The 26,012-nt window shown below is 34.0% G+C and overlaps 4 protein-coding genes across 4 annotated transcripts; 2 read left to right on the top strand and 2 right to left on the bottom strand.

Moving 5' to 3' along the window:
• Window positions 1-1,259: 1,259 nt before the first annotated feature.
• Window positions 1,260-5,831, bottom strand: LOC131848875 (probable ATP-dependent RNA helicase DDX55 homolog). Its single transcript, XM_059198824.1, has 6 exons — window positions 5,445-5,831; window positions 3,936-4,130; window positions 3,156-3,634; window positions 2,796-3,036; window positions 2,025-2,372; window positions 1,260-1,499 (listed from the first exon to the last, which is right to left on the bottom strand). The coding sequence occupies exons 1-6, from the start codon at window positions 5,739-5,741 to the stop codon at window positions 1,260-1,262; spliced, it is 1,800 nt and encodes a 599-aa protein (XP_059054807.1). The 5' UTR covers window positions 5,742-5,831.
• A 320-nt stretch (window positions 5,832-6,151) lies between these two features.
• On the top strand, window positions 6,152-11,785 carry LOC131848880 (transmembrane protein 134). The gene is made up of 2 exons (XM_059198833.1): window positions 6,152-6,434; window positions 11,062-11,785. Exons 1-2 carry the CDS (start codon window positions 6,283-6,285, stop codon window positions 11,402-11,404), a joined length of 495 nt encoding a protein of 164 aa, XP_059054816.1. The 5' UTR covers window positions 6,152-6,282; the 3' UTR covers window positions 11,405-11,785.
• Window positions 11,786-20,773: 8,988 nt separating this feature from the next.
• On the bottom strand, window positions 20,774-21,351 carry LOC131848836 (translation machinery-associated protein 16 homolog). The gene has a single exon (XM_059198780.1). The coding sequence runs from the start codon at window positions 21,281-21,283 to the stop codon at window positions 20,795-20,797; it is 489 nt and encodes a 162-aa protein (XP_059054763.1). The 5' UTR covers window positions 21,284-21,351; the 3' UTR covers window positions 20,774-20,794.
• Window positions 21,352-22,008: 657 nt separating this feature from the next.
• LOC131848835 (RNA polymerase II-associated protein 1-like) lies at window positions 22,009-25,787 on the top strand. Its single transcript, XM_059198779.1, has one exon. The coding sequence runs from the start codon at window positions 22,120-22,122 to the stop codon at window positions 25,753-25,755; it is 3,636 nt and encodes a 1,211-aa protein (XP_059054762.1). The 5' UTR covers window positions 22,009-22,119; the 3' UTR covers window positions 25,756-25,787.
• The last annotated feature ends 225 nt before the right edge of the window (window positions 25,788-26,012 follow it).

Below are 26,012 nucleotides of genomic sequence, written 5' to 3'. Positions count from 1 at the left end.
AAGGTCCATTTCCGCCTGTCAGCTTCTGGTCCGGTCTTCTCTGTACACTGATGGTGCCAAAAATAATGTTTTGTAATGCTAATCTAACACGTATAGTGTACCGATATGTATTGTCTTAATTATATGTTAAGTGCCTTGTTGTGTTTAAATACTCAAATCAAATGTTGCAATTATGAAAGTTGAGCAGAAATATATGTCTATTTTACTATTTTCATTGGTAGTTTTATTTGGATTATGTAACTAGTTGGTTGTTTACCTCTCTCAAAATTTCGACTAGGTAATTCTAGCCGTGGTCACGCAATAAAATAAAAATAATTAATTTCATATTGTAATAAACAAACTCAATACATTATTGTATTGAGTTTATTTATTTAAATATGAAATGAATTATTTTTAAATTGACTTTTGAATAGTTATATTTTTTTAATTTACTACTCATAACGCAGACTCGATCACAAAAAGAACGAGCATGAAATAAATAAGTATAGAAATAATAATACATAGTAACAAGTAAGAAACATCGATAATCAACATAGAAACCCCTACGCACTTAGTGCAATCAGATAATATTGTTAGTGCTATGAATATTGTCTTTTCTACAAAAACAATGTTATCATTTACAAACTCTCCAATTTTATAAGCTTTTTACAAAGGAAGTATTTTAAAGTACCGATCGAGCAGTACTCACCGTAAAGACTCACTGTGCGATTTTTCGTCGTACAATCTAATGACGGTAGTTCAACAAACTGCCGGCACCTATCGATATTGATATTTGCTGTTACTCCAGTCAGCTTGTGACCACGATGTGCAACCTTTTCGAAACGTCGAGATTACTAATGTCGTGTTAAAACCTGTTTACCTATATTAATGATGTGAAACGATAAAGTTTAAAAATAAGTACCAGTTGGTTGGTCTTAACAATGGTATTGTTATACCGTGTAGTAGTAGTAGCCACTCTATCATGAGGAGTTAAATATCCTTCAATTCTTGTCCCTGACGAGTCTAGGTAGCAAACTCTAAAAAAGAGCAAGCACAGTAGACCTCTGTAGGTCACAGTGCTACATGTCTAAAGCACTAAGTAATCCCTACCGACTTGTATTTTAAGAGTATTTTTTTGGATGACGCAATCACTAATTAAAACAAAGTTATTAATGTGCAGGTAAAAACGACTACAGATAAAAGTCCTTCCTCTAATCATACTGATAATAAGTAACGTCTTAAGTTCAAATTAAAACTCATTAATTAAATAAATAAACTATTTATTTATCAACTTCAAACGCCTGGTCGAATTGTTCTTTCGTAATTTTTCTCTTTTTCAATTTCTTAATCAAGGCTACATCAGCCGCCAGCTCGTCTAATTCTTCTTGAGTGACCGCTTTCCTCTTCTTACCTTTCTTCCCTTCTGCACTCTCCTTCTGTTTCAGTTCTTTCCTCTTTTTTCTGCGCTGTTTCTTGTCCTCTTTGTTCTGTTTTGCTTGTTCCCAGGGTTGTGTTTTTACCTGAAATATGGAGATAAAATTAAATATACTAATGGTTCATGGGGCAACCATTAGTCGATATTTTATCATTTCTTTTAGATAATTTAATTTTAGTTGTGGCACATACATGGCACTGTGTGTAATTTTTTTTATTAGCTCAATGTATATTTTAAGTGCTGTAAAAAAAACTAGCTGTGTCTGATTCTGATGCATAATAAGCTATATGATTTTAAAGTTCATAAAAATCTATTCAGCAGTTTTTGCGTGAATTAGTAACAAACATGCATCCATCCACACTAACAAACTTCCGTGTTTATAATCTTAGTAAGATATTAGCTTTTTTTATAATAATATAATATAAGAGTATATTGCTATATTTGTGTTTTGTTCCTCTAGTCGACTTATTGTTGATGAAAAGTCTGGCATCCATAGCCTATATACATATTAGAGGTAGAATGAGTGTCATGTCTTATTTTAAGTCTACTTAAGCCATGTCATGACTACTCAAGACACTCTACTATGTCACAACTACTTTATTATACATACCATCTTTTTCTTCTTCTTCGATGGCCACACACCAGTCTTCTTATACTCTTGCAACTTCTGTAGCCTGCTCATTTCCTTCTGTTTATCTTTGTATGCTATACTATTATAATCTATCTCTTCTGCCGGTCCCACAAACTGATCCTTATGTTCCTGCTTTATCTCCGGCATTACGGGCAGCTTGAGAAGTCCATAGCTGGTCGCTATATGCCCGAGGGGGAGTTCCTTGAGCTGCAGCAGGAGATTACACTCGTGCTTCGAGTACGCCCGCATGTGAGATACGAAGGCTCGTTGACCTTTGTCAAATATGGCACGATCTCTCTTTTGTTGCTCGTGGAGAAGTTTCAACACCTGGTTCATATATTTTCAGGAATTAATAAAAGTAATAATACCTTTATTCCAGTATATCTATACATAGTACATTACTTTTTGTTTAGTTCAGGTAACTAATTACAAACATGAAGGATTGGGTAAGAAATTAATAATCATAATAATTACCCTGGGCAATTCACACAGCGCCATCTAGTCACAAACTAAGCAGACAAAATATAAATGAGATACTGCACTGCTAATGGTGTCCTTATACCACAGATAACATAATATTACATACTTATACTAAAGTCTATCGACCATAAGTTGACTTTTAGCCGTTTCTTACATCCTGTGCCTTTATTTTCATCCAGAGAAGATGTAATGGCCAGCATTAGAACAAAAAACTAGTTGTCAGGTATTAGTAACTGTAATATTACACTAATAGTTTTTCATTATACTCACCTTTAGTCTCAACTTATCGCTGATCTTGATCTCATCCTTGGACTGCCTCCAGTCCTTGAGGTGGACCATCTGGTTGGTCCTGATGAAGGGCACGTAGGTGTCCTCGGTGGGCAGTAGCGGCAGCAGTGAGCACCCGGGGGCTCCGGCGCGGGCCGCGCGACCGGCGCGGTGCACCAGCGCCGCGGGGCTCGTCGGCGGCTCCCATTGCAGTACCCATTCTACTTCCGGGATGTCCAGGCCCCTAGTTTTTTTTTAGTTCTTTATTGCACTAGAAGATGTGTACCCAAAGGGGAACTTTTCCCTACCAGTTTACCTTTAGGTAAATATAGAAGTTAAAAATAAGTAAAACCACTTACCCACCTTGCCAACAAATCTGTGCACAACAATATAGTGTTGTCAGCTTCACGGAACTTCTCCAACACCTTGCTCCTCTTCTGCTTCATCTTCCCATGTATCGCAAACACTTGGATATCAGGCAAGAACACTGGTAGCACATCTGCCCAATAATCTACACACGCACAAGTCGGCAGAAAGAAGATACCTTTCACGAGTTTTCTGTTCCTTATAAAATTCAATAGGAATAAAAACTTGTCTTGTGGTTCCACTATTACATAATAGTTTTCCAAGAGAACTGGCGTACTTATAGTCGACTTCTCTTTGACACTAACAACGACTGGGTTCCTGAGGCCTGCTCGGACTAGATCTTGTAGTTCTTTGGTCTGAGTGGCAGAGAATAGGCCGGTGCGCCGCTGCCGTGGTAGATACTGCAGGATTGTAGTGAGGGTCGCGCTGAAGCCGAGGTCGAGGAGGCGGTCGGCTTCATCCAAAACTAGGAATTCCTGATGAAGTTACAAACATTTGTATACGTGAGTATGGTTGTTGGTTGTGGTCTGGATGTTTTCTACGTAAATTAGCTTTTATCAGATTTTTGTACTATGTTTGTATTTACAATAAATATGTATCTAAATATATCTAGTACTAATAACACAAGCTCTGTTTATCTTGAGTCTAGATGGGGACTGAATTTTCGAAGGATATTATTATTACATCTTGTGGAGTTCATATAGTATCAACCAAATAAACTGCATAGTGGGGAAATTATGTGGAAAAACATCACTGACTTTATGCAAAGCAACATACCAATTCTCTCAGTCGTCCTGGCAAATTTAGTTGCTTCCTCTCTGCTAACAGGTCACCAAGCCTCCCTGGTGTACACACTGCTATGTGACCTCCTCTCTGGAGACTCTCGACATCAGCATCCACAGACCTGCCGCCCACCAACAGTGCGAGTGTTACATGACTCAATTCTGGTTGCTGGAGGAACTGTTCAATTACCTGAATAGAATATTTTAATAAATAAGAGAAGAGAAGATGATGTGATATATTTTATATGACTATATTTTTTTTTACATCTACATAGTGTAGTTGGCAAACAAGCATATGGACTATCTGATGGTAAATGGTGTATGGTATGGTATCACCATACACGGATGCCTGAAACACCATGGGTGTTACATGCACATGGCCAATCTATACATATAAATAAAATTGGAGTGTCTGTTTGTAATATTGAAATAACCAGTTTTTACTACATGGATATGAATATAAATACAGTACATACACCAAAATAATTATTTTTACAAATTTTGTCTATCTGTCTGTTTGTTCCAGCTAATCTCTGAAATGGCTCGACCGATTTTAACGGGAGTTTTTTTTGGCAGGTAGCTGAGTAATAAGGAGTAACTTGGCTACTTTTATTTTAGAAAATAAGTTAAATTCCATGCAGATGAAGTTACAGAGTACAGCAACAGAGTGAAGAGTACAGCTAGTAGTAAATAAATTTATCATCTACCTGATGGTAAGAGGGGATTGTTAGTAATGTGAACTGATGGTCTTATTGCTAGCAATGGACCATGTCAGGTTGACTTCCACCTGGTTTCCCTGGAAACCATTGTGATAAATTCTTGGTGAATTGTCACGATAACAACTAATATGACATCATGCTCATCTCAGCATCCTCCACTGGTGTTCCACTAGCGTAAATAGTTAGCGCAGGCAGGTGCCCATTCCATTATCATCCATAAAAATACCCTCTATTATATATTAAAATAGCACAACCAACATTGCATACATTACATGATACCTACTGCAAGGGAATGGCAATGAGACGTATCATATGATCATGTGATATTCTTACTTACTGTCCATGTATATTGGCTAAGTAATTACTTACCATCCGTACTGAATCTAAATAGGCAAAAACCAATGGGACCTAAAGAAACCTAGGGATAATAACACTGTCCCTTAAACAAACACCTGTACACAATTGGTGCTACAAACAGTCCCCTTTGTCAGGGCTGCTTTGAAGCCAAAGAAACAGCCGCTCACTTAACCCTGGAGTGTGTAGCAGTGGCCACACAATGAACACAAATCCTTGGAACGGTGAAGTCGCGCTATGAAGACACAACGAGACTTTTGCGCTTTTGAGAGCTTGTTTGGCTACTTTAGCAGTATCAGCTATACACATACAATGGCCCAGATGAGAGGTTGATTGTGGAAAATGGAGTCTAATTTACATTTATTGCTTGTTTGTCACTGCAGTTATATAAAAAAAAAAGGTCGCTTACAATAAGGGCGAACTGATCTAACCTTATATATCTGTGTAGCCAACTCCCTCGTTGGAGATATTATTACAGCATAAACAAAATCTTTCCTGAGCGGGCCGTCTCTTGATTTCTTCAGCAACATCTCCAACATTGGCACAACAAACGCCAGCGTTTTTCCTGAGCCAGTGACCGCTTCAGCAGCGACATCCTTGCAGGATAATACGAGAGGAATTACAGCCGCCTGGATGGGAGTCATCGCTTTGAATCCTTGTTCATTTATGCAGTTTAGTACCGGCTGTGACAATGCTGGTGTAACCCGTGACCATTCTTTGTTAACCATTTTTGAGTCCTCAAATTATCACATATCATTAAAGCTGAATTAAATAACTTTTTGAATTATAGTGTGTACAAAATATTCCGAATTTCGGAACACGAGGACATGACATTGACATTTACACATAATTTGACAAATGTCAATGTACTTGCTAGCTGTCATATTTTACACTCTGCCGTAGATAAAGAATCAAGTTTCAAATTTTTATTATTTACATTGCATGTACACAATTTATATTATAGTTATATAGTCAGTTTATTGCTTTCACATTATATTTGTTATAGAGATTACCTTTGATATCAATTGAATTAATAAACTCATTCATTGGCAAATGTACTTTCTTCCAAGCCAAAATATAAAAAAAACTTGTCCGTATCCAGAACCTTACATCACTTAAAAAAGTAAGTGTTAAAAAACAATCAATATGGCGCAGCATGTTGTTTTAAATTGACAGCTGTGTTTTCTTTCACAGACGTGATTACTTGTAATGTTTATATTGTATTGTGAGACGAACGCGAGTGAACTTAATATTTAACAATTAATAACAATGACTCGACCGTTTGGTAATAGTGATAAACGTTTTTCAATTGACGATGCATTCGAAGAAGAAACCGATGAAGCTATAAAAGTGTATGGTGCCACGGGCGATAGATCTCCTATGCAGAATAAACTCAAGAATGGAGTCGATTATTTGTCAAGGTAATTCTTATTGGATTTGTACAGGTGTATGTATATATAGTTTTGTGTGAAAGTTGTTCCTTTGTTCGATCGTGAACGTATTCTTGACCTTTGGGTGAGTCAAGTGGCCACTCAGTAGAGTCAGTAGGCTAAAGGCGATTGAACTCCCCTATGTTAGTGTACGACACGGTCAGCAATAATGTTAATAACCCCCTAAATAAGCATGTACATTAAGTAAGGAACTGTTTCATTTTCATCTAACTTGTTCAACATGTTCACAATAATTTATCAATAATTCATAATTATGTCTAAACATGTTTTTGCTAATATTTATTTATGAACAGACTTACCTTGACTTTTTCAGTACAAACTACCATCACCTACTACACACATAACTAGAATTTTATAAATAAAATTATATCAATTCAGCTGTTTATCAAAAGAATGAGAAAATGTCAAACAGATCAGCCACTTTTACATTCATAGCATTCTAATCTAGTAATATTAATATCGATGGAAAAAATGTCAAACACACAGCCACTTCTACATTCATAATATATTAATCTAATATTAATATTGGTGGACTTTCCATCTATTATATATATAAAATAAATAACTGACACCTGAAGACATCCTGGATAAATTCCTATACTATACATCATTATCTGCTGCTTCCTTATCCCATTTACTTGGGGTCGGCATAATATATTTAATTCAGATTTTATACTGTTATTTTCATTCCTATACTATAGATATTAGGTAAAACATAAGTAAACATAATAAATCCTCAACATATACACAACATACTCTAGTCCTAAACTGAGGACAGTTTATACTAAACATATTTAAATATATGTTTTATTTCATAATACATAATATCTTTTGAAAAATTAAAGTATCATTAATAATCATTATTATACACACTTAGCATACAACTGTTTCTGTAATATGGTATTCAAATTTACAAATATTGGAAAGTAAGATGGTATACTGATGGATCACCTAAGAAATTAATGTTGTACAGATTTTTTTTTTCCCTTTTCTCTTTCCATCTGCTATCAGCCTTATGGCTATAATCAGATATATTGTATTTTTTTTTGGCATATGTCGTACATTGACTTGAATCCCTTTTATTTTACACTAGCTGCACCCGCGACTTCGTCCGCATGAAATTTAACTTTATTTTTCTAAAATTAAAGTAGCCTAAGTTACTCCTTATTATATCAGCTACCTGCCAATAAAAGTTCCGTCCAAATCTGTCCAGCCATTTCAGAGATTAGCCGGAACAAACAGACCGACAGACAGACAGATAAAACTTGTAAAATATGTTATTTTGGTGAATGTACCATATTTATATTCATATGCATGTAGTAAAAAACGGTTATTTCAATGTTATAAACAGACACTCCAATTTTATTATATAAGTAGGTACTTATATTTTTTTGCCAGACATTCCCTCTTCAAGGGGAATATATCATCCCTGATATCTAGAAGCTTTAGGGCTAATTTGTTCGCATGGTATTCAAGTCTGTGGTTGGACATCTCACACAGTCGACTGATTTCAATTATTGTACAGAAATAAAAATATTTAGTGTAATTTCTCTAATACCAACTCCTCCCATCTGTCAGCGGCTAGTCACATAGTTTTTTTTTTAAGAATGATAATGTAATGGTGCACCCGTCTGCGCTAACGGTTTACGCTGGCGGGGCACTAGTGGAGGATGATAGGATGAACATGAGGTCAGATCGGTTAGCCTAACGTGACAAATTCACCGGAAATGTATCACGATGGTTTCCAGGGGGAACCGCGTGGAGGTCGATCTGACATGGTACATTGATAGTAATGGGGTCATGATTCCACATCACTAACAATCCCGTTCCCCCATATAAGTTATGTTGTGGTAAGCGACCATTATGTAGACCATCAGTTTGTTTCCCATACTGTATACATTATTTTTTATTGTTGTGTTTGGGTTATGGCCAGACTATCGACCTGTAGCACTGTAACCTACATAGTTCTATTGTTCTCATCCTTTTACTGTATACATAAAAACTACAGTTTTAAATGAAACATGTGAACAGAGTTGTTCAAAGACCTATGTTGCTAACTGTACCATTTATGAGGCTAATTGCTGTTAATGCTTACTAATAAAACTTGTACTATAGACTTTAATTAGTATTTGCATACATTTGTAACAGTACCATAAACCAACTATATCAGTGTTGTCCAAATGGAGCAATTTAAGTATTCTTTTAAAGGGTGATAATAGAACGGGCACCCACCGGTTTACGCTGGCTGGACACCAATAAAGGATTATAAGATGAGCATGAGGTCAGGTCAGTTAGCCCATCATGATAAATTCACTGGGAATTTATCATGAATAATTTTTTTGGGGAATCCGCATGGAGGTCCTGACATGGTATATTCTTAGAAATGAGGTTATTGGTGCACATTACTAACAATCCCCTCCCCCCAATTTTAGTGAAGGGCCGGAGGAAGGCAAAAGGTAAATCTTAAATAGACTCAACAGGAGTTTTACTGTTTCATCATGTAAATGCAGTGCTAGATATCAGTGCGAAATTCAACAAAAAAACCAATTCATAAATAATTGTTTTATCACTAAATTATAATAATAAATTAATATACAAAAATCTTTATTAAAAATTTATTATTTGGATATTGAATTTCAGTTTATAATTATTATATGTTATGAAAATTTAATCACTGTATTTTGTTAACATATTTTTAAGTGATTTATTTTTTAATATTATATATTAATTTCTTATTTTACATATGGTTACATAGGGGGGCATAAGAATTTTAGAAAGTCTAAGGTGGGGCATGCCAATAAAAAGGTTGGGAAGCACTGAATTAGATCATTCATGACTATGTAGATACAGTTATAAACTTCAGTTACAGTCAAATTATGATTGTTTGGTATAACAATGTAGATTATGTGTTAACTAAAATGATAATTTATTACACAAGATTGTAGGTATAAGATATCAAATAATGACTTGTATAGTTAAGGTACTAGACATTTTTCTGTACATCCTTTTCTAAATAGATCATGTATGGCGAAAGTTTGTGAGTATGGATGGATGTTTGTTACTCTTACACGCAAAAACTATAGAACGGATTTTGAATAAATGTTACAATAATATAGCTTATACATCAGAATAACATATCCTTACTTAATATTATAAATGCGAAAGTAACTCTGTCTGTCTCGCTTTCACGCCGAAACCATTGAACCGATTTAAATGAAATTTGGTACACAGATAGTCTAGACCCTGACAAAGGACATAGGCTACTTGTTAATGCGAAAAAAGGGTTGCAAGGGGTTGAAAGGTTATATGGAAGTATCGTCATTTTACGCGGACGAAGGAGCTGGCGCAGCTAGTAGGCTATAATTTAAAAAGATATTATGGAACTTGGGCGAAATGTAATGAGAAATATCAAGTGTGATGCAGATGAAGTTTCGCGGGTCAGAAAGAACAAAATTTGATAAATCCTGAGCACAGTATCATGGAGTCTCAATTAAAATTAATATCTGTATAAATATATATAAAATATTATAATGTAAATACGCTTGTGTGGGACTGTGTAGGGCGCCGAGGTCGGTGCAGCCAACGATGGTGGTAATTAAAGGCGCGGTATGAGTGTACAATAGTATATTATGAAAATATATGTCAGTCTAGAGCAATAATATGAATAACAAAACCATAGCAATCAAATATTCATATAGAACTATAAATATTTAAAAATAAGGAATGTCTAGCGGTCCAGCGGCCTGAATGTAAGAAGTCCTGTACAATTTTTTCAAAATACAATTTTTTTTTTATTTCAAAATGTTTTTATTTATGTAGGTCTATTACAGATTCTTATGAGATGTCAAATCTACCGTCAGTTCGGAATGATTTATCAACAAAAATTATATCATATTTAAATATATAAAAGCTTCTGCTGGGCTCAGAATCTTGATTATCAAAAAATCTGTTACTTCATAATAGATCATCAGTTATTATGCTGGTTGGACTGGGTTGGTTATCATGACTCTACATCAATCTTAGGAGTAGAAACCAACCCAGGAAGATTTTATACAAATACATCTGCATGGATACTTCTGTCTTACCTCATTACTGCAGCCAAGTTTTGTTACTGTAAAAAGGTGCAATAAAACAGTGAAATTAAAGGGTTGGTTAATGCTACGAAATGGCAATGCAGGAGTACCACATGCGTTGGCCATTGGGCCGCTGTCTTACCTCATTACTGCAGCCGAGTTTTGTTTCTGTAAAAGGTGCAATAAAACAGTGAAATTACAGGGTTTGTTTTTCTTACGGAATGGCAACGCAGGAGTACCACATGCGTTGGCCATTCAAACAAGCATACAGCCCATGATAGTAAACGGTTACTCTAGCTTATGGACGCCTGAAACACCAAGAGTAACACGTGCGCGTTGTTGACCCTTAAGAAACCTTAATGTACCCTCTTGAAAAACCATCTCATGATGACGTAATGCCCTTGTTGCTGTAAATTAGGCGACAGTTAAAACCTTACCATAAGCTTTTTGTCATTTCAATTACATATTTCTTATCCATATGGATCGTATTCCATTAGTTTGCTCATGTGTATATTTTGTTTCAGCAAAACCTACAAATGCTCCGAAGACACAACCTCACGCGACTCAGACTCACTGATACACGAGTATGTGGAGTCCACACAGTCCATGTACTGCTGGAACCATCCCAAAGTGCGGGAGAATTGGAAAACAGTCTGCGCTGCTGTCGTACTCCTTCTAGTCGGAGTAGCTCTCCTTGGGATGGGCGCGTATGCTGTAGCCGAACCTGAGAACGGCCTGCAGGGTGCGGTATTCTTCGTAGCAGGCTTGATATGCTTCGTGCCTGGTGCGTACCACGTGGTATATATCTGGCTAGCGGCGAGAGGACAGAGGGGATACGATTTCTACCACCTCCCGCTCTTCACTTGATTCAACAGCATTTTTATAGTCAATTGAAATTTAAACTAAACGGAAATGGAGTGCAATATTGTACGATGGTGTTGCCAGGATAGCTCTCTAAATATGTTAAGGCGTGTTCAGACATGACTAGTAATGTAACATGTGAACAAACCTTGTTTGTGTAAAATCATGCAACACTAAGAGTGTTATATTTTAAAGCGAACTTCTAAATATTAAATTAATCTTGCAAAAAGAATAGCTAGAATAAGAGTAAGAGCTCTAGATGTATTTATCTCTTTCTTTATAGAAACTAAAAAAATTGTTATTATTTAAAATGGTTCGAAGTCTTAAAGAAAGCAGTGGAAAGAAACAGGGCAAAATATTTCAATACATAAAATAGATTTAATATACAATTTAATACAATATATAGATATACTAAATCTATTTTATTTATTGTGTTTTAATAAAAAAGGAGGTCAGTTTAATAGAATAATTGAAGTATAAATTGTCGCATTAATTCGAGCGGCTAATGAATTCTTAAACGATTCTTACAATACTCGATGTTCGTAAGAAACAATAATTACAGGATCAAGTATAGAACGAGTATTCGCTTATTTGCCTTATCTGTACCTCGTGCATTTTTTTTAATGCCATTCTGCAAACCCAAACTACCCCTTATGTTCCATACTACAATACTGCACACGTCTGGACGCGGCTTTAGGTAACGTTTAGGGTATGTACGCACGGCGAATTTTCATAGCGCTGTAATTGCGCGGTAAATAATAAAAAGGCGCGTTTTACACAAGGTTGTAAAGTTAAAGAGGATTTGTAGAGTAAAATTGGCAACAACTGTAGAATTTTCAATATTTAGTAATTTAAACTTAATACTTATTTATCACTATCAAGCAACAGGCTGTATGGTCTGGAAATCTTTGCCTGCCTATGGTAAATAAAAAAAAAAACAATTTTCATGCAACAATATGTCATACAAATATGAAGAAGTTTATACGTAGACTAGGCTGTACGGTCTAAGGATCTTTGCCTGTTCTATCATTAAAAAGTAGATGGACGAATATGAAAAAAAAGCAACAATATGTCAGAACTGCTGCAGTGTTAGAAGGAGAGACTATTGAATAAATATATATACATAATGACAATAGAATTAATAGCGGAAATGTACAGAGAACAATAAAATAAAATAATTATGCAATACAATTTTCTCCGACCAAATTATCATTGAAAACAATGACAATTCTTGAATTAATTTTTCAGTCGAAATGTATTGTCAGGTACTTACTTTGAAAGTGGGTTACCTACAAATGTATACTGTTATGAATATTTTATAAATTCATGAGGAAATTTTGAAGTCAGTATAGAATAATATGAAATAAATTGTAAAACAAAAAATACTATAGTTTATTTTTGTTATTTATTTGAAATACAGTTGCAATATTGGTAGCTAAATTATTAAATTAATAATAACCTTAAAAATAAATATTGTTAATCGCTATAAGTAAATATTACTTAATTGTAACGAAACAAAATATCAATTATAAGAAAATTTACAAGATTTATAAAACTTTTAAAATTTCTTATTATGATTTTTTTTTAATACTATTATGGCTCTGAAATTTCCCGCGTAAAACAGGTGTTGCCAATCTTAATATGTTAGTGTGTAAAAAAATAAATGAATTACTTAATTATACCACTATTCTATACTAAGATTGCATGCATTATTTAAATTTAGTTGTTATTGTAACTAAAGCTAATGTAGTGTATATTTTGCAGTCACTTAATTTATAAAGATATATCGAATTGTTTGTGAACTCTGTCCAACTATTAGGTTTAACTGCTAGTTGTAAAGATCTCTTAGTTAAATGTAAATATTGATGAATTATAAAATTTATATATTATATATATAATACAGCGAAGGAACTGGTTATTTATAAAGTGGTTGACTTTTTACAAAATTTAATATGATCTTAATATTGTCCACGATGAAACAATAAATTTTTAATAACATAATAATATCTGTAAGGAACCATACAAAAATTATGTCACATGAACAGGGGTCATATCACGACAGAGTGTGACATTGTCACAACAAGAAATTGAAGATGGAATCGGAAAATTCGATTAAAAAATTATGAAATGTATGACCCTCTCACCTCTGGAAGGGGTGTTTTTTATTGATGATAATGTAATGGTGCACCCGCCTGCGCTAACGGTTTACACTGGCGGGGCACCAGTGGAGGATGATAAGATGAACATGAAGTCAGGTCAGTTAGCTCATCGTGATCATCAGTCCACGTTCCTAACAATCTCCTTTGCCCCCTGGCTGGGGTGTTTATCACATTCAAATTAAATTCGAATAATAAAATAGGAAATTTTAACTATTAGAATGTGATCAGCTGTGACAATGGGAAGGGGAGGGGGGGAATTTTTACTGGAATTAATGTGACATCATTTATGTATGGCCCCTAATAACAGACTATAAAAGTGCCTAGATGCATAGAAATAATGGATGAATTATAAAAAAAAAGTTACTATTTTAATGTTATTTATTTTGTGTATAATTACAGCATCATAAGTAAGTGTCCTTTGGTTCTGTTACTTAGAATAAAATTTTAAAAATACCTATATTTTTGTATCATTGTTCGTTAATCCTTTTTTGCAACATACATATGTGCCAAGGATGTTAGATAGCTCCGTAACCGTAACCGAATCCGAAATAAGTGTCGGATAATATCGGATAGGGGCGGATCCTAATTGAGACACGTTATGTAACCATTTTATTAGTTATTTGTATTTCACTTTTGAAATTCCTTAAAAAATAATATCCGAAACTAATGGATAATCCGAAATAATTTCAAATCCGCATCCGTATCCGATATAATAATCATTCCTATATCCAAAACCTATCCGTATCCGAAATATCATATCCATAACCTCCCTGATATATCCCTACACCGGATTATCCCTCCCATCCCATCCCATCAACAATCGGCAATCCTCTCATACCAACCATGTGCACTGTAGCATGATGCGGGACAGTTTCATTATAGTTTCGTTTCACTCAAAGTTGCCGCGATTTACGAATTATGACTTAGTATTTCAGCTGTACTATGTAATATTATATTATCTGTGGCTGTACATTCGTAATATATTAAATCATTAATTAACTGTATTAAACAACAACAACTCTCCAGATAACACATATAACTTCAGTATCTTGGATCTATGTTATCTGGAGGTGAGCATCGAATGTACGCGTCACTAATAAGTCACTACCAAATAAACTAACTAATCATTACATAGTACAAAACAAACCTTCCTCTTGAATCACTGTATCTATTAAAAAAAACGCTTCAACATCCGTTGCGTAGTTTTAAAGATTTAAACATACATAGGGACAGACGGACAGCAAACGCGACATTGTTTTGTCCGCTGAAAACCAGCGTCGTGGCACCCCGTCACGACATATGCTGAGCGGAGACCTAGTTGGTACTCTAATTATTAATATAAAATGCAAATTAAATTATAAAAATTATTTTCAGTGTACCAAATAAACAATTTTCTTTCTTTCTTTTCTTTCTTGTTTTATACTATGTAATGATGATGGAATGGTGCACCTGCCTGGTGCGAACGATTTACGCTGGCGGGGCACCAGTAATAATAACAATATATTTGTTTTTCTATATAATATAAAGTGCTGCAGAGCCTTTGAGGCATGTAACATTCCATGCTAAAGTACAGATTTGTGGAGAACTGGTGCCTGTACTAGGTATCTGAAGAACCTGTGTCACGTGTCACCAGGTCCCCCCACTAGATCTTACATGCTAAAATTTATATGTAGGTACATTTATAATACCAGTGGAGGATGATAAGATGAGCATGAGGACAGGTCATTAAACTGTAAATTCAAGGTGAATTTACCACGATGGTTTCCAGGGGAACCACGTGATGTCAACCTGAAATGGTACATTACTAGCAGTGGGTTATTAGTACACATTACTAACAATCCCCTTTCCCCTATAGGCGACGGTTAATATTCAAAAATCATTTATTCCTGTGAGACATTGTACCCGCTTATGAACGTCAAGTTTTCTACATTATAATTTTAGTTTTTTTCCCTACCGTCGCTAGCAATGAGTTATTAGTACACATTACTAACAATCCCCTTTCCCTTATAGGTGACGGTTAAAATTCAAAAATCATTTATTCCTGTAGGACATTGTACCCGCTTATAAATGTCAAGTTTTCTACATTATAATTTTAGTTTTTTTCCCTACCGTCGCTAGCAGTGAGTTATTAGTACACATTACTAACAATCCCCATTCCCTTCTAGGCGACGGTTAAAATTAAAAAATCATTTATTCCTGTAGGACATTGTAGCTTATGAACGTCAAGTTTTCTACATTATAATTTTAGTTTTTTTCCCTACCGTCCACCATCAGCTTGTATGCTATTACCATTAGGTACATAAAAAAGTACAGTGGTCACTCTTAAAAAACGTATTAAGCTGTGAATGATTAATTCATATTGCATTTACAAACCATAAGCGGTACGAGAAACAGACAACAAAAACTTTCACTGATCCATTTGCAATTAATTAGCATTTTATGTCGCGTATCTAATTACGTGAAATTCCGCCGTATTTAAAAAAAAAGTATATTCGCGTAAATCACAAATTCAAATTAAAAAATAATTTATTCATGTAGGACATTTTATGCACGTTATATTTTTTATAATATAATATTTCCCTATCGTGTAGTTTAGTATATAGATCCAATTGAGATGAACTGGCAAAAAATTCAACTGGTTTTTTTTAATCCACAACTAGCTATACCCGCGGCTTCGTACGCGTGGTTGTAAACTTTATTTTTCTAAAATAAAAGTAGCCTAAGTTACTCCTTATTACATCAGCTACCTGCCAATAAAAGTCCCGTCAAAATTGCTCTAGCCATTTCAGAGATTAGCCGGAACAAACAGATAGACAAAAATTGTAAAAAATGTTATTTTGGTGTATGTACCGTATTTATATTCATATGCATGTAGTAAAAAACAGTTATTTCAACATTACAAACAGACACTCCAATATTATTTATATGTTTAGTTTAGATGTATATTTATATAGGTGTCTATGTCTAACATTACATGAAAATCCCGTGTATGAACAACTTCGCTTGCTTAATAGTAGTACTTGTATTGTATGAACTAACATACTGAAAGTATGTCGAATGCATCTCCGTAACACAATGCAGACTTACTCAGGCATACAGAGCATGCGATTTCTCTAGAACATTTTTACTAATATTATAAATGCGAAAGTAACTCTGTCTGTCTGTAGCGCTTTATGAATAGAGATTTTTATAAAGCCTTCATAGCACTGCTATAGTGGATTTATTTAATTTTTTTATTAAGGCTTCGTAAGTTTTATGAATAAGACCGTAAAACTACTGAACCCATTTAAATTAAGTTTGTTACACAGATATTCTATACCATGGGAAAGGACATAGTCACTTTATTTACGAAAAAAGGGTTGTATGGGGTTGAAAGGGGAGATAATGGGTTATATGGAAGTATGGCCATTTTAAATAATTAAAAAAATGTTTAGAATTTTTCAAAGATTGTAAATATTTTACCCTTAAGGGGTAATATAACATAGAGGATAAAAGTTTGTATGGAAATCCGTTATACGCCGTCTATTCCACGCGGACGATGTCGCGGGCACAGCTAGTATTATTTCGACGACCTCGGTGGTCTAGCGGTCTAGCACACCGCTTTACGACCGATGGTCGCGGGTTCGATTCCTCGCACGGCACAAACATTTCTATTCATGAGTATGATTATTTGTATCGGTCTGGGTTTTTTCTATGTATAATATGTATGTATTTACAAAAAAAAATCTATGTATATATATCAGTTATCTAGTACCCATAACACAAGCTCTAGCTAGCTTAACTTGGGTCTAGATGGCGCTGTGTGAATTGTCCTGAGATTATTATTATTATTATTTATATTGAAGACGTAAATTTCGTCTGTGTTATCCGTTTTTGCAACATTTATCTTTGCAGCTCTGCTCCTATTAGTCATAGCGTGATGTTATATAGTATATGACACTCACAAATAACGTGGTTTTCTATTGGAAAAAGAACACTCAAAATCTTCAAAACCTTACAAAATTTACCTTTTTATAATATCTGTCACATTAAAATACTCATAATAAACAGTATCTACTGTATGTGATAGACGTGTGTAATTATTGTATGTAAAATGACTGAATGTACAAACGTAGACACAGTGGCATCAGAAATAAGAGTATATCTCAATATAAGAACAATATATCTAGTTGTAATACATTAAAATGGATTACATAGCTCGCAGTTGACCTTCAAGGCGGTGTGTGCCGCCCTTGGCCGTGCCGCGCCCTTATATATGGCTACGATATTGCAGATATTTGGTTATCTATACATATAAATAAAATTGGAGTGTCTGTTTGTAATATTGAAATAACCCTTTTTTACTATATACATATGAATATAAATACGGTACATACACCAAAATTTTTTTTTGCCAGTTTTTGTCTGTCTGTTTGTTCCGCCTAATCTCTGAAATGGCTGGACTGATTTTGACGAGACATTTTTTGGCAGGTAGCTGATGTAATAAGGAGTAACTTAGGCTACCTTTATTATAGGCTACATTTAGAAAAATAAAGTTAAATTCCACGCGAACGTAGTCGCGGGTACAGCTAGTGTTATATACGATAATAGAGAGAAGGGGATTGTTAGTAATGTGGATATAATAATGATCCTATTGGTAGCTAGATCCTAAATATCGTGGGTTGAAATTTATACAACACCAGAAAGTGGCGGAAATACCTATAACAAACCAAATTCATATGAATATATAAATATTAATGAATTTTTAAGTGAAGTGGTTACATTAGCCGCAACGCCCGAATCTGCAAAATATTTGACTCATTTGACCTCATTTAGTAAAGAAAAATCATTAAGTAAATACTTAACTACACCTCATGAAATTATGAGAATGGTTTCCAGGGGGAACCGCGTGGAGTTCAACCTGACATTGCTAGTAATAAGATTATCAGTCCACATTACTAACAATCCTCTTTCCCCTCTTGGTTTATTGTTTTTATTTTTATTATGAAAAATCGAGCACAAGATATCAAACTAAACTGTCATATACGTCATTCCCACGTCTAGTATTGAACTTATGAAATTGAACGTCTCACGAGAGCAAACGAAGGTCGTCAGCTGATGTTTTATAATTGGTGACTAATGTACGCGGTTATTCAACTATATATCTACGAGTCAATTCTATGAATTATAATGACGCAATGCAATAATAAATTTAAGTAGATACTAAACGACCTGACTTGAATGAACGTGAATCATTGCTCATAGCGGTTTTTGCGGCAAATGTAACCACGGTAGTAAATAAATCATTTTCATTTTTTAAAACAAATCTGTGAATATGTTTTTATAGAATTCACACAACAATAAATTACTTTATCTAAAAGGACTTTTGTTGCTGGCAGCTTGTCCACCATTTTGTTTTTGTTAATATTGTATTATTTTGATATCTAATTCACAATAATAAATTACATTACCAAAAAGTACTTAAAAGCAGTTTATCCACCATTTTCTTTTTATAAATATTGTTTTATTTTTATATGTCACTTTTGACTTGCGAGCACTCTTGGAAATTATACACACCTTTACAATTATTCCGTTTTTTAATAAATAGTTGTTGTGTTCCCGCTCTAGTCATAAATCTGGAAAACAGTCTTTTATGTCTTTTAATGGTAAAGTTGGGGCACATGAGCCCATACAACTAAAGATTGTGTGAAGTGATATAATAGCATTAAACATGAAAAAATATTTACAATAAAAATACGTGGTAGGATCCCGTGATTTTTACTATATGTATAAAAAACATTTGTCGTAAATTTCTTAATATAGCATCTACCTGCAACTGTGTACCGTATCTAAGCAGGATAAATAGTGAATATTGTTATGCTGAATGCTGTTACTATATTTGTACTAGCTGTGCCCGCGTGAAATAGTCACCTCAGATAGCATTTTTAATTATTAAAGCTAATTATTTTACAAATCCTAGCTTTAAAAATGACGATACCTTCATACAACCTTTCATCTCCTCTTTCAATCCTTTTTTCACAAAGTACCCTATGTAGGTACTTTCTCAGGATCTAGACTAGATGTATATTTCATTTAAATCGGTTCAGTAGTATTGGCGTATGAGCGCACCAGTATTTTTTGCTTTTATAATTTATGATTTAATATATAAAAATATGGTGATACAGTGTTTAATGACCCCTAAATATTTTTTAGATTTTATTTTATTTTATTATGATTCAGCACAATAAATTTTCACACCTCTATCCCTATTTTTATAAACAATATTCATTTATATGGCAAAAAGATGTTTGTCAGGATGGTTAGTATATATACATATATATATATATATATATATGTCAAAAGAAAAAATCAAATCAAAAAGAAAAAATATTGAATACATAACCAACTGGTTAAACAATTAATAAGAGGAAATCAGTCATAGTGATTAGAGCAGACCAGTCCCTACAAGCAGCACCCGTTCACGAGTATGACGGATGAGCCAGCCATCACTGCGCTCGACCATATTTTAGGGAGCCCAATGATCCGGCCCACCACGCCGCCACAAGCGGCACAATAAAATAACAAATAGGCTTTATTATATACGCAGATGAATCTGCGAACACAGGTAGTATATAATAAACAGGTAGTATATAATAAACAGGTAGTATATAATAAACAGGTAGTATATAATAAACAGGTAGTATATAATAAATAAAATTTAGGTGTCTGTTTTATAAATTAAAATTAACAGATTTCCACTAAATGCATATGAAATTAAATACTGTATAACATCAAAACATTAATTTAAAAAAAATGTCTGTATGTTCTTGCTAGTCTCTGAAACGGCTGTACCGATTTTGACGGGCCTCCTAGTGTCTTCATAGGCTTCACAGAGCTACCTCACCTTTCCTTTTGTGTGTTGTATGGCCACTGCTATATACTCCACTATAATGAGACCGGCTGTTTTGTTCTCACACCATTATTTTTCACTTGCGCATTAAAAGTACTGTTATCACTATTACAACAGCACCATTACATTACTGGGAAAGTACGGTTGTCTATTTATACCTTTCCACATCTAAAAGGCTATATAGATCTTTATATTTTAAATTAATATAGTATCATGGCAAGTCTGAAATACAAGCCGACAGAAAAAGACAGACAGAAGACCATGGAGTAACAGTCATTTGCCATTGTTTCTATATGTCATCATGTACAGAAATAAAATAACATAATATTTTTAATAAATATATTGATGCTACACTAACTGTTTTCTAGCAATTCTTCGAAGTTTAAAATGTTGTAAAAATCTGAGTTCCCCATTCCATGACTTTAAAACTTCCATTTGACGCTGGTCCATAAGATCTGGCATCTCTAAACCACATGTTTCGAACTCTTCGTGTTCGTTTTTCTTCGTTATATTTATTATGTCTTCCCTACTAGCATGTTGGCGATTTTTTCTCTGTCCAACGGAATTTTTTAACGTAATTTGTTCTAATTCCTCGTCAAATCTAGATAAATATGTCTCTATTAACTGCAAAGTCTGTTTTTTATTTAAAACAGTACATTCTTCAGGTAATCTCTCTTTAAACCACATAATTTTTTCCCCGATTATGTTTTGCTTAATGTGTGTTCCTAACTTACTCTGACCTCTTTTTTCGCTTTTCTTCATCTTCTTGGCTAGGGAAGTGGTTTTTCTACTATTGGGATGTTTTAATTTTTCCATACTTTTCTTGATATTAGGCATTATAAAATATAAATTATATTTTCTTAATTTTTCTTACAATCACGTGTTCTTGTTTATTTTTATATGAATACAATATTCAATATTGAGTTTGACATTGACAGCCATAAATTTGTGTCAAGCAATGATATGAAAAAAAAAATTTGAACGAGTAAATACGTATACACCAATCTTACATTTAGAAGAATTATGTGTAATAGATAGTAAACCTAATCTTTAGTAAATTAAAAAAATATTTTTCATTAAGATTTATAGAATAATATCCAAATAATAGAAACAAACTAACATGAGACTATGAATTAAGGGATTCTATCCCCTTTGCACAGTTATAATATACAAATATTAATTCGTTCTTATCAATGCAGAAAACGTACATTAAATTTAATATACATTAATTTTAATATGTGGTTTGAAATGCTAAGTGAAAATATATGTATTATACTAAAATGTTGATCTAGAAAACGTGCGAAAGGGACAGATTCCCTTACTATGATTTCTCATGTCTGACGTGAACGTAGTTGTTCAGTCATAAGATTTTGTTTTAGAAAATGTATTAAATGCAAGTTTGTAGTAGTGTTATGTATAAATAAAATTATTTCTTTCTCTTAAATTTATCTCTTTGTCAGCTGTAAATGATCCAGAAATTCATTATTCTATTAAAACAATAATTAACTGTAACCAAATTACTCTGTGCTTATACTCTCTATTGTCCCTTCTGATCTGTTTTTAAATGGAATAACCTTTGTTTTCGAAGTATATTTATTTATATCAGTGATATGTAAACTTTGTTTTGCACCAAATATATTAAATTTAATTATTTCCCTTGATATATTTCTACAATGTTTAAGCGACCGTGTCCCGGCGATGATGAAGATGATATTCTTAAAATGCAGGAAGAGTTCTTTAGGGAAAAAAGTAAAAATCAAAACATGCAACCAGCAGCTCAAGTTACTAATCTTCGACGTACAGAACTGAAAAGAGTCACCACCAGTGAAACAGGTGCGCGAAAACAGTCCAAATACGCAGAATCTAAAGGTCTGAATTACAAAAGAAGCAATGTAGAAAGTGGAAGTGCCTTACTTGGTGATGTCTTGGAGAAGAATACGAAGGAATCAGAGCACAACGATGATGATGACAAGGTTTATTTCCCAAAAATTCAACCGTCGGTGCTTGGAGATATTGTGGAAAAAAATGTTGATGAATCTATTGATTTTGTTTTCAATCCAATGCCAGCACATGGCTTCCCTGCTGTTATGAAACGAACTGATCATACTACAGAACGTAAAGATAAGACTAAAGGAATAAAAGTAAGTGAAAATTCAAATATGGAAATTGATGAATTATGTACTACTTCGGCAAGCAATCAAACAACAAATTTAGTAAAGAATTTCCCAACAAGAAGTTACATATTATCTTCAAGTGATGCCAACAATATACATGATGAAAATTTAAAAACTCTCACCACATTATCTGAAAAGGAGATATTGGAAGAACAACAAAAACTGTTATCTAGTTTAGATCCTAAATTAATACAGTTTTTAAAATCTAAACGGGAACATGCTCTAAACAATACGAAGGACAATAAACAAATTGCATATAGTCCACCAGTCCATAATATAGTAAATGATGACAATATGGATACAAGTGAATCATTTAATGACTCAGAGGTAGATAACACTGATGCACATTGGGAAAATGATGTACTGTCACATCCTGATGTGAATACATGGTTACATTTTGATTCTCTGGAGAAGGATAAATTGGAATGGATAAAAGGGATTGTTGAAAGTAGAAAGATAAAACCTGACGAGCCGTACGAAGCTAGATTTGACTTCAAGGGTTATTTGTTACCATACACAATGGAGTACACAGAAAAAACAAAAACCCTCTTTCATCACGGAGAGGAGCCACACCGTCCTGGGTATACCTTGCTGGAGCTTTTTGAGCTATCTCGATCTGCTGTAACACAACAAAGGGTTATGGCTTTAAACACAATTGCGGGTGTTCTTGAATACTACATGGCTGGGACTTACAAAGATATAATAGACATACCACTTACTAAAATATTCTTCATCTTAAGATTTGCAATTGATGAAAACAAAACCATAATTTTAGAACCTGCCTTAAAAGGAATGAGGAATCTGCTTTATAATAGAATTGATGAGGCAAGCCTTGATGCATTATTAGGGTTTGAAGAAGGCACTCGACAGCCATGTTTGGAGAATGATAAATCAGAAATTGAAGAACTAGAATCAAAAGAATCTGAGCTCAATGATTTTCATTTGGCAGAAATTGACTTAATTGCTGCTGCTGTGAGAAGTGATATAATTCAGAGATTGTTTTATATATTAGATACAATTAGGCCTAGTTTTAACTGTGTTCAATACTGCTTACAAATTTTCATAAGATTGATTAGAGACTCTGATGAAATTGCTATGAAGATTGTTCAAACTGAACATCTAATGAGTATGATAATCCAAAATTTTATTCCAGCATCCAGTCTTAGCTTTGCATTTGTGCCACAAATTGTTTACAAAGGAAAACCAATCTTGGCTGCCTTAAAATTTTTGAGAATCCTCTCATTACAATCTAGGGATGTAGGTGAAGTTTTAGTGAACAAATATGGAATCATTAGGCCACTTTTTGAATATATTAGCTCAGGAGTTGATGGTACATATGGATTACGTATTCAAATCGAGGCATACTGTATAGTATCTAATTTGTTGCAATTTAATCTTGCTATTGAAGATGCCATGTCATTGTCTCCTATAATTGTAACTTCATTATATAAACATGTGAAAGGGAGTGATGTATTTATTAAAGCTTCAGTTGTGTCAGCTACGCATGCAGCAGTGGTAATCCAACTGGTAAATAATCTTTTAAATTGTAACTCAGTTTATTTGGAAAATTTCAAGCATCAAGTTTATCCTTTGCTCAAAGAAGGGGTACAGAAATGGTTTGCACAGTTATCATGTTCTGATGCGTACACATGTGGACATTTACGGCTTCTTAGTTCAGCTCTAGATTGCTGCGTAACTATTTTGTTACATGAAAGAGTTCCATTAAAATTCCTTAGTGATGCTCTAAAAGAATTTATCATATCAAAGGGATTCAAGGAGATTCTAAAAAATGTTGTCCCATGTTCAAATTTATTATCTGGCATAGAAAACAAAGATTTACATTTCATTAAGAATTTGAGAACCCTTGGTACATCAGTCATAGATTCTGCTCAAAAAGTATTGCCCGTTTTGAATGTTGTATCACCAATACCGTTTTTGGTCGCGTTGCTTAATGTATTACGTGTGATGGAAGATAAAGAACTCTCTACAAATATAGTTAAACAGTTTCATATTTATTTAAAGAATGTAGAAAGTAAAGCTCCTAGTCTTTGTGATAATTGGTTTACTAGAATGGAAGTATATTTTCTTTTTAGTGTTATAAAAATAGCAGTTCTTAATGATATTGATATGAATGACGACATTCTTTATGCAGTATCAAATAAACTGTGCTATATCTTGAGGATAGACAAAAAATATGAATTAGAATTTCTTTTTAATGCTGTCGTATTCAACAAAAAATGGTTTGCAGCGGAAAGGTTATTCAATCTAATGTCATTATCAAATACAGATAGTTGTACAAAAGTTTTACCATCTATAATAAATATAAAAAGATGTTACAGAAAAGTAATTAATTTCAATTATAGAGCTATTGGCCCTAGTATTGTACTGCGAAAGTGGCAAGAGCCAATACTCCCAAGAGACTGGATTTATTTACCAATACTGATGTTATACAGCAGAAGTCAAGAAGCAGACTTAAAAATGAAAACGGAACCTACAGAACTGCATCCATATGGTAAAGCAGTGTCACAAGAACTAGACGAGAAAGATTCAATGATAGCATGTAGCTTGGGATGGATCTTGCTAAACGAACAGTGCTATTCAGACCTTTTGAACGATATCGACTTAACAGACAGATTTTGCCGCATTATGTGTGTTTTCCTTTGTGATAATTCTCTATTTCTAAATGCGGATATAAAAGACTTGCTGCATAAGTGTACGCAGGTGTTATTCAAGAAAAATGAAGGATTTAACTTTGATAAGGAACTAACGGGGTTGAATAATTTCCAAGATTTCTATACCCAGTTTTTGGAGCAGTTCCAGTCAGTTAGTTATGGGGATGCCACTTTTGCTGCATGTGTTTTGGTGCCAATAGCTCAAAAACATAACGTGAAATGGCGTAAACTTTTATGGTCGGAATACGCTGGGTGCCTAAGAGCACTTGACTGCCCTGAAGATTCGTTATGTTACGAAATGAAGGATTACCTATACCCAGAAGAAACTGATGAATCTTTACTGAAGTCGTACGGTCAGGCATTGTCTACAAATTTATTACGGCCTGACACTGTAGCGTATAGAATAGCTAGACACCATTTTGAAAGCTTTAAGAATCGTAATAATGTAAGGAATGATGAATAACAGCAGTGTATGTGAAATAAAGATTTTTTAAATTCTCAGCCTATTCTTATGCTTATTATATATTGGCTTGATCTCAGTAAATACCTACCAAACCAATCCTCTAGTGTTCCCTTCTACATGTTTGCTACTGTTTTCTGAACATCGTCATTCAAGGTTTTCTATGATGATGGAATGGTATACCCACCTGCGCTGGTGGGACACCTTTGGAGGATGATAAGATGAATATGTGGTCACGACAGATAGTTCATCGCTATAAA

Source organism: Achroia grisella, unplaced genomic scaffold, assembly GCF_030625045.1.
Source record: "Achroia grisella isolate CSIRO2021 unplaced genomic scaffold, CSIRO_AGI_Agris_v1 utg598, whole genome shotgun sequence".
NCBI lineage: Eukaryota > Metazoa > Arthropoda > Insecta > Lepidoptera > Pyralidae > Achroia > Achroia grisella.
This window is presented reverse-complemented; position numbering and strand designations above follow the sequence as displayed.

Coding starts and splice junctions, on each gene's coding strand:
- LOC131848880 (XM_059198833.1), top strand. CDS start 6,283: ATGACTCGACCGTTTGGTAATAGTGATAAACGTTTTTCAATTGACGAT. Junction 6,435..11,061: donor GGAGTCGATTATTTGTCAAG/GTAATTCTTATT, acceptor ATTTTGTTTCAG/CAAAACCTACAAATGCTCCG.
- LOC131848836 (XM_059198780.1), bottom strand. CDS start 21,283: ATGCCTAATATCAAGAAAAGTATGGAAAAATTAAAACATCCCAATAGT.
- LOC131848835 (XM_059198779.1), top strand. CDS start 22,120: ATGTTTAAGCGACCGTGTCCCGGCGATGATGAAGATGATATTCTTAAA.
- LOC131848875 (XM_059198824.1), bottom strand. CDS start 5,741: ATGGTTAACAAAGAATGGTCACGGGTTACACCAGCATTGTCACAGCCG. Junction 3,635..3,935: donor CAGGACGACTGAGAGAATTG/GTATGTTGCTTT, acceptor TAACTTCATCAG/GAATTCCTAGTTTTGGATGA. Junction 1,500..2,024: donor CGAAGAAGAAGAAAAAGATG/GTATGTATAATA, acceptor TCCATATTTCAG/GTAAAAACACAACCCTGGGA.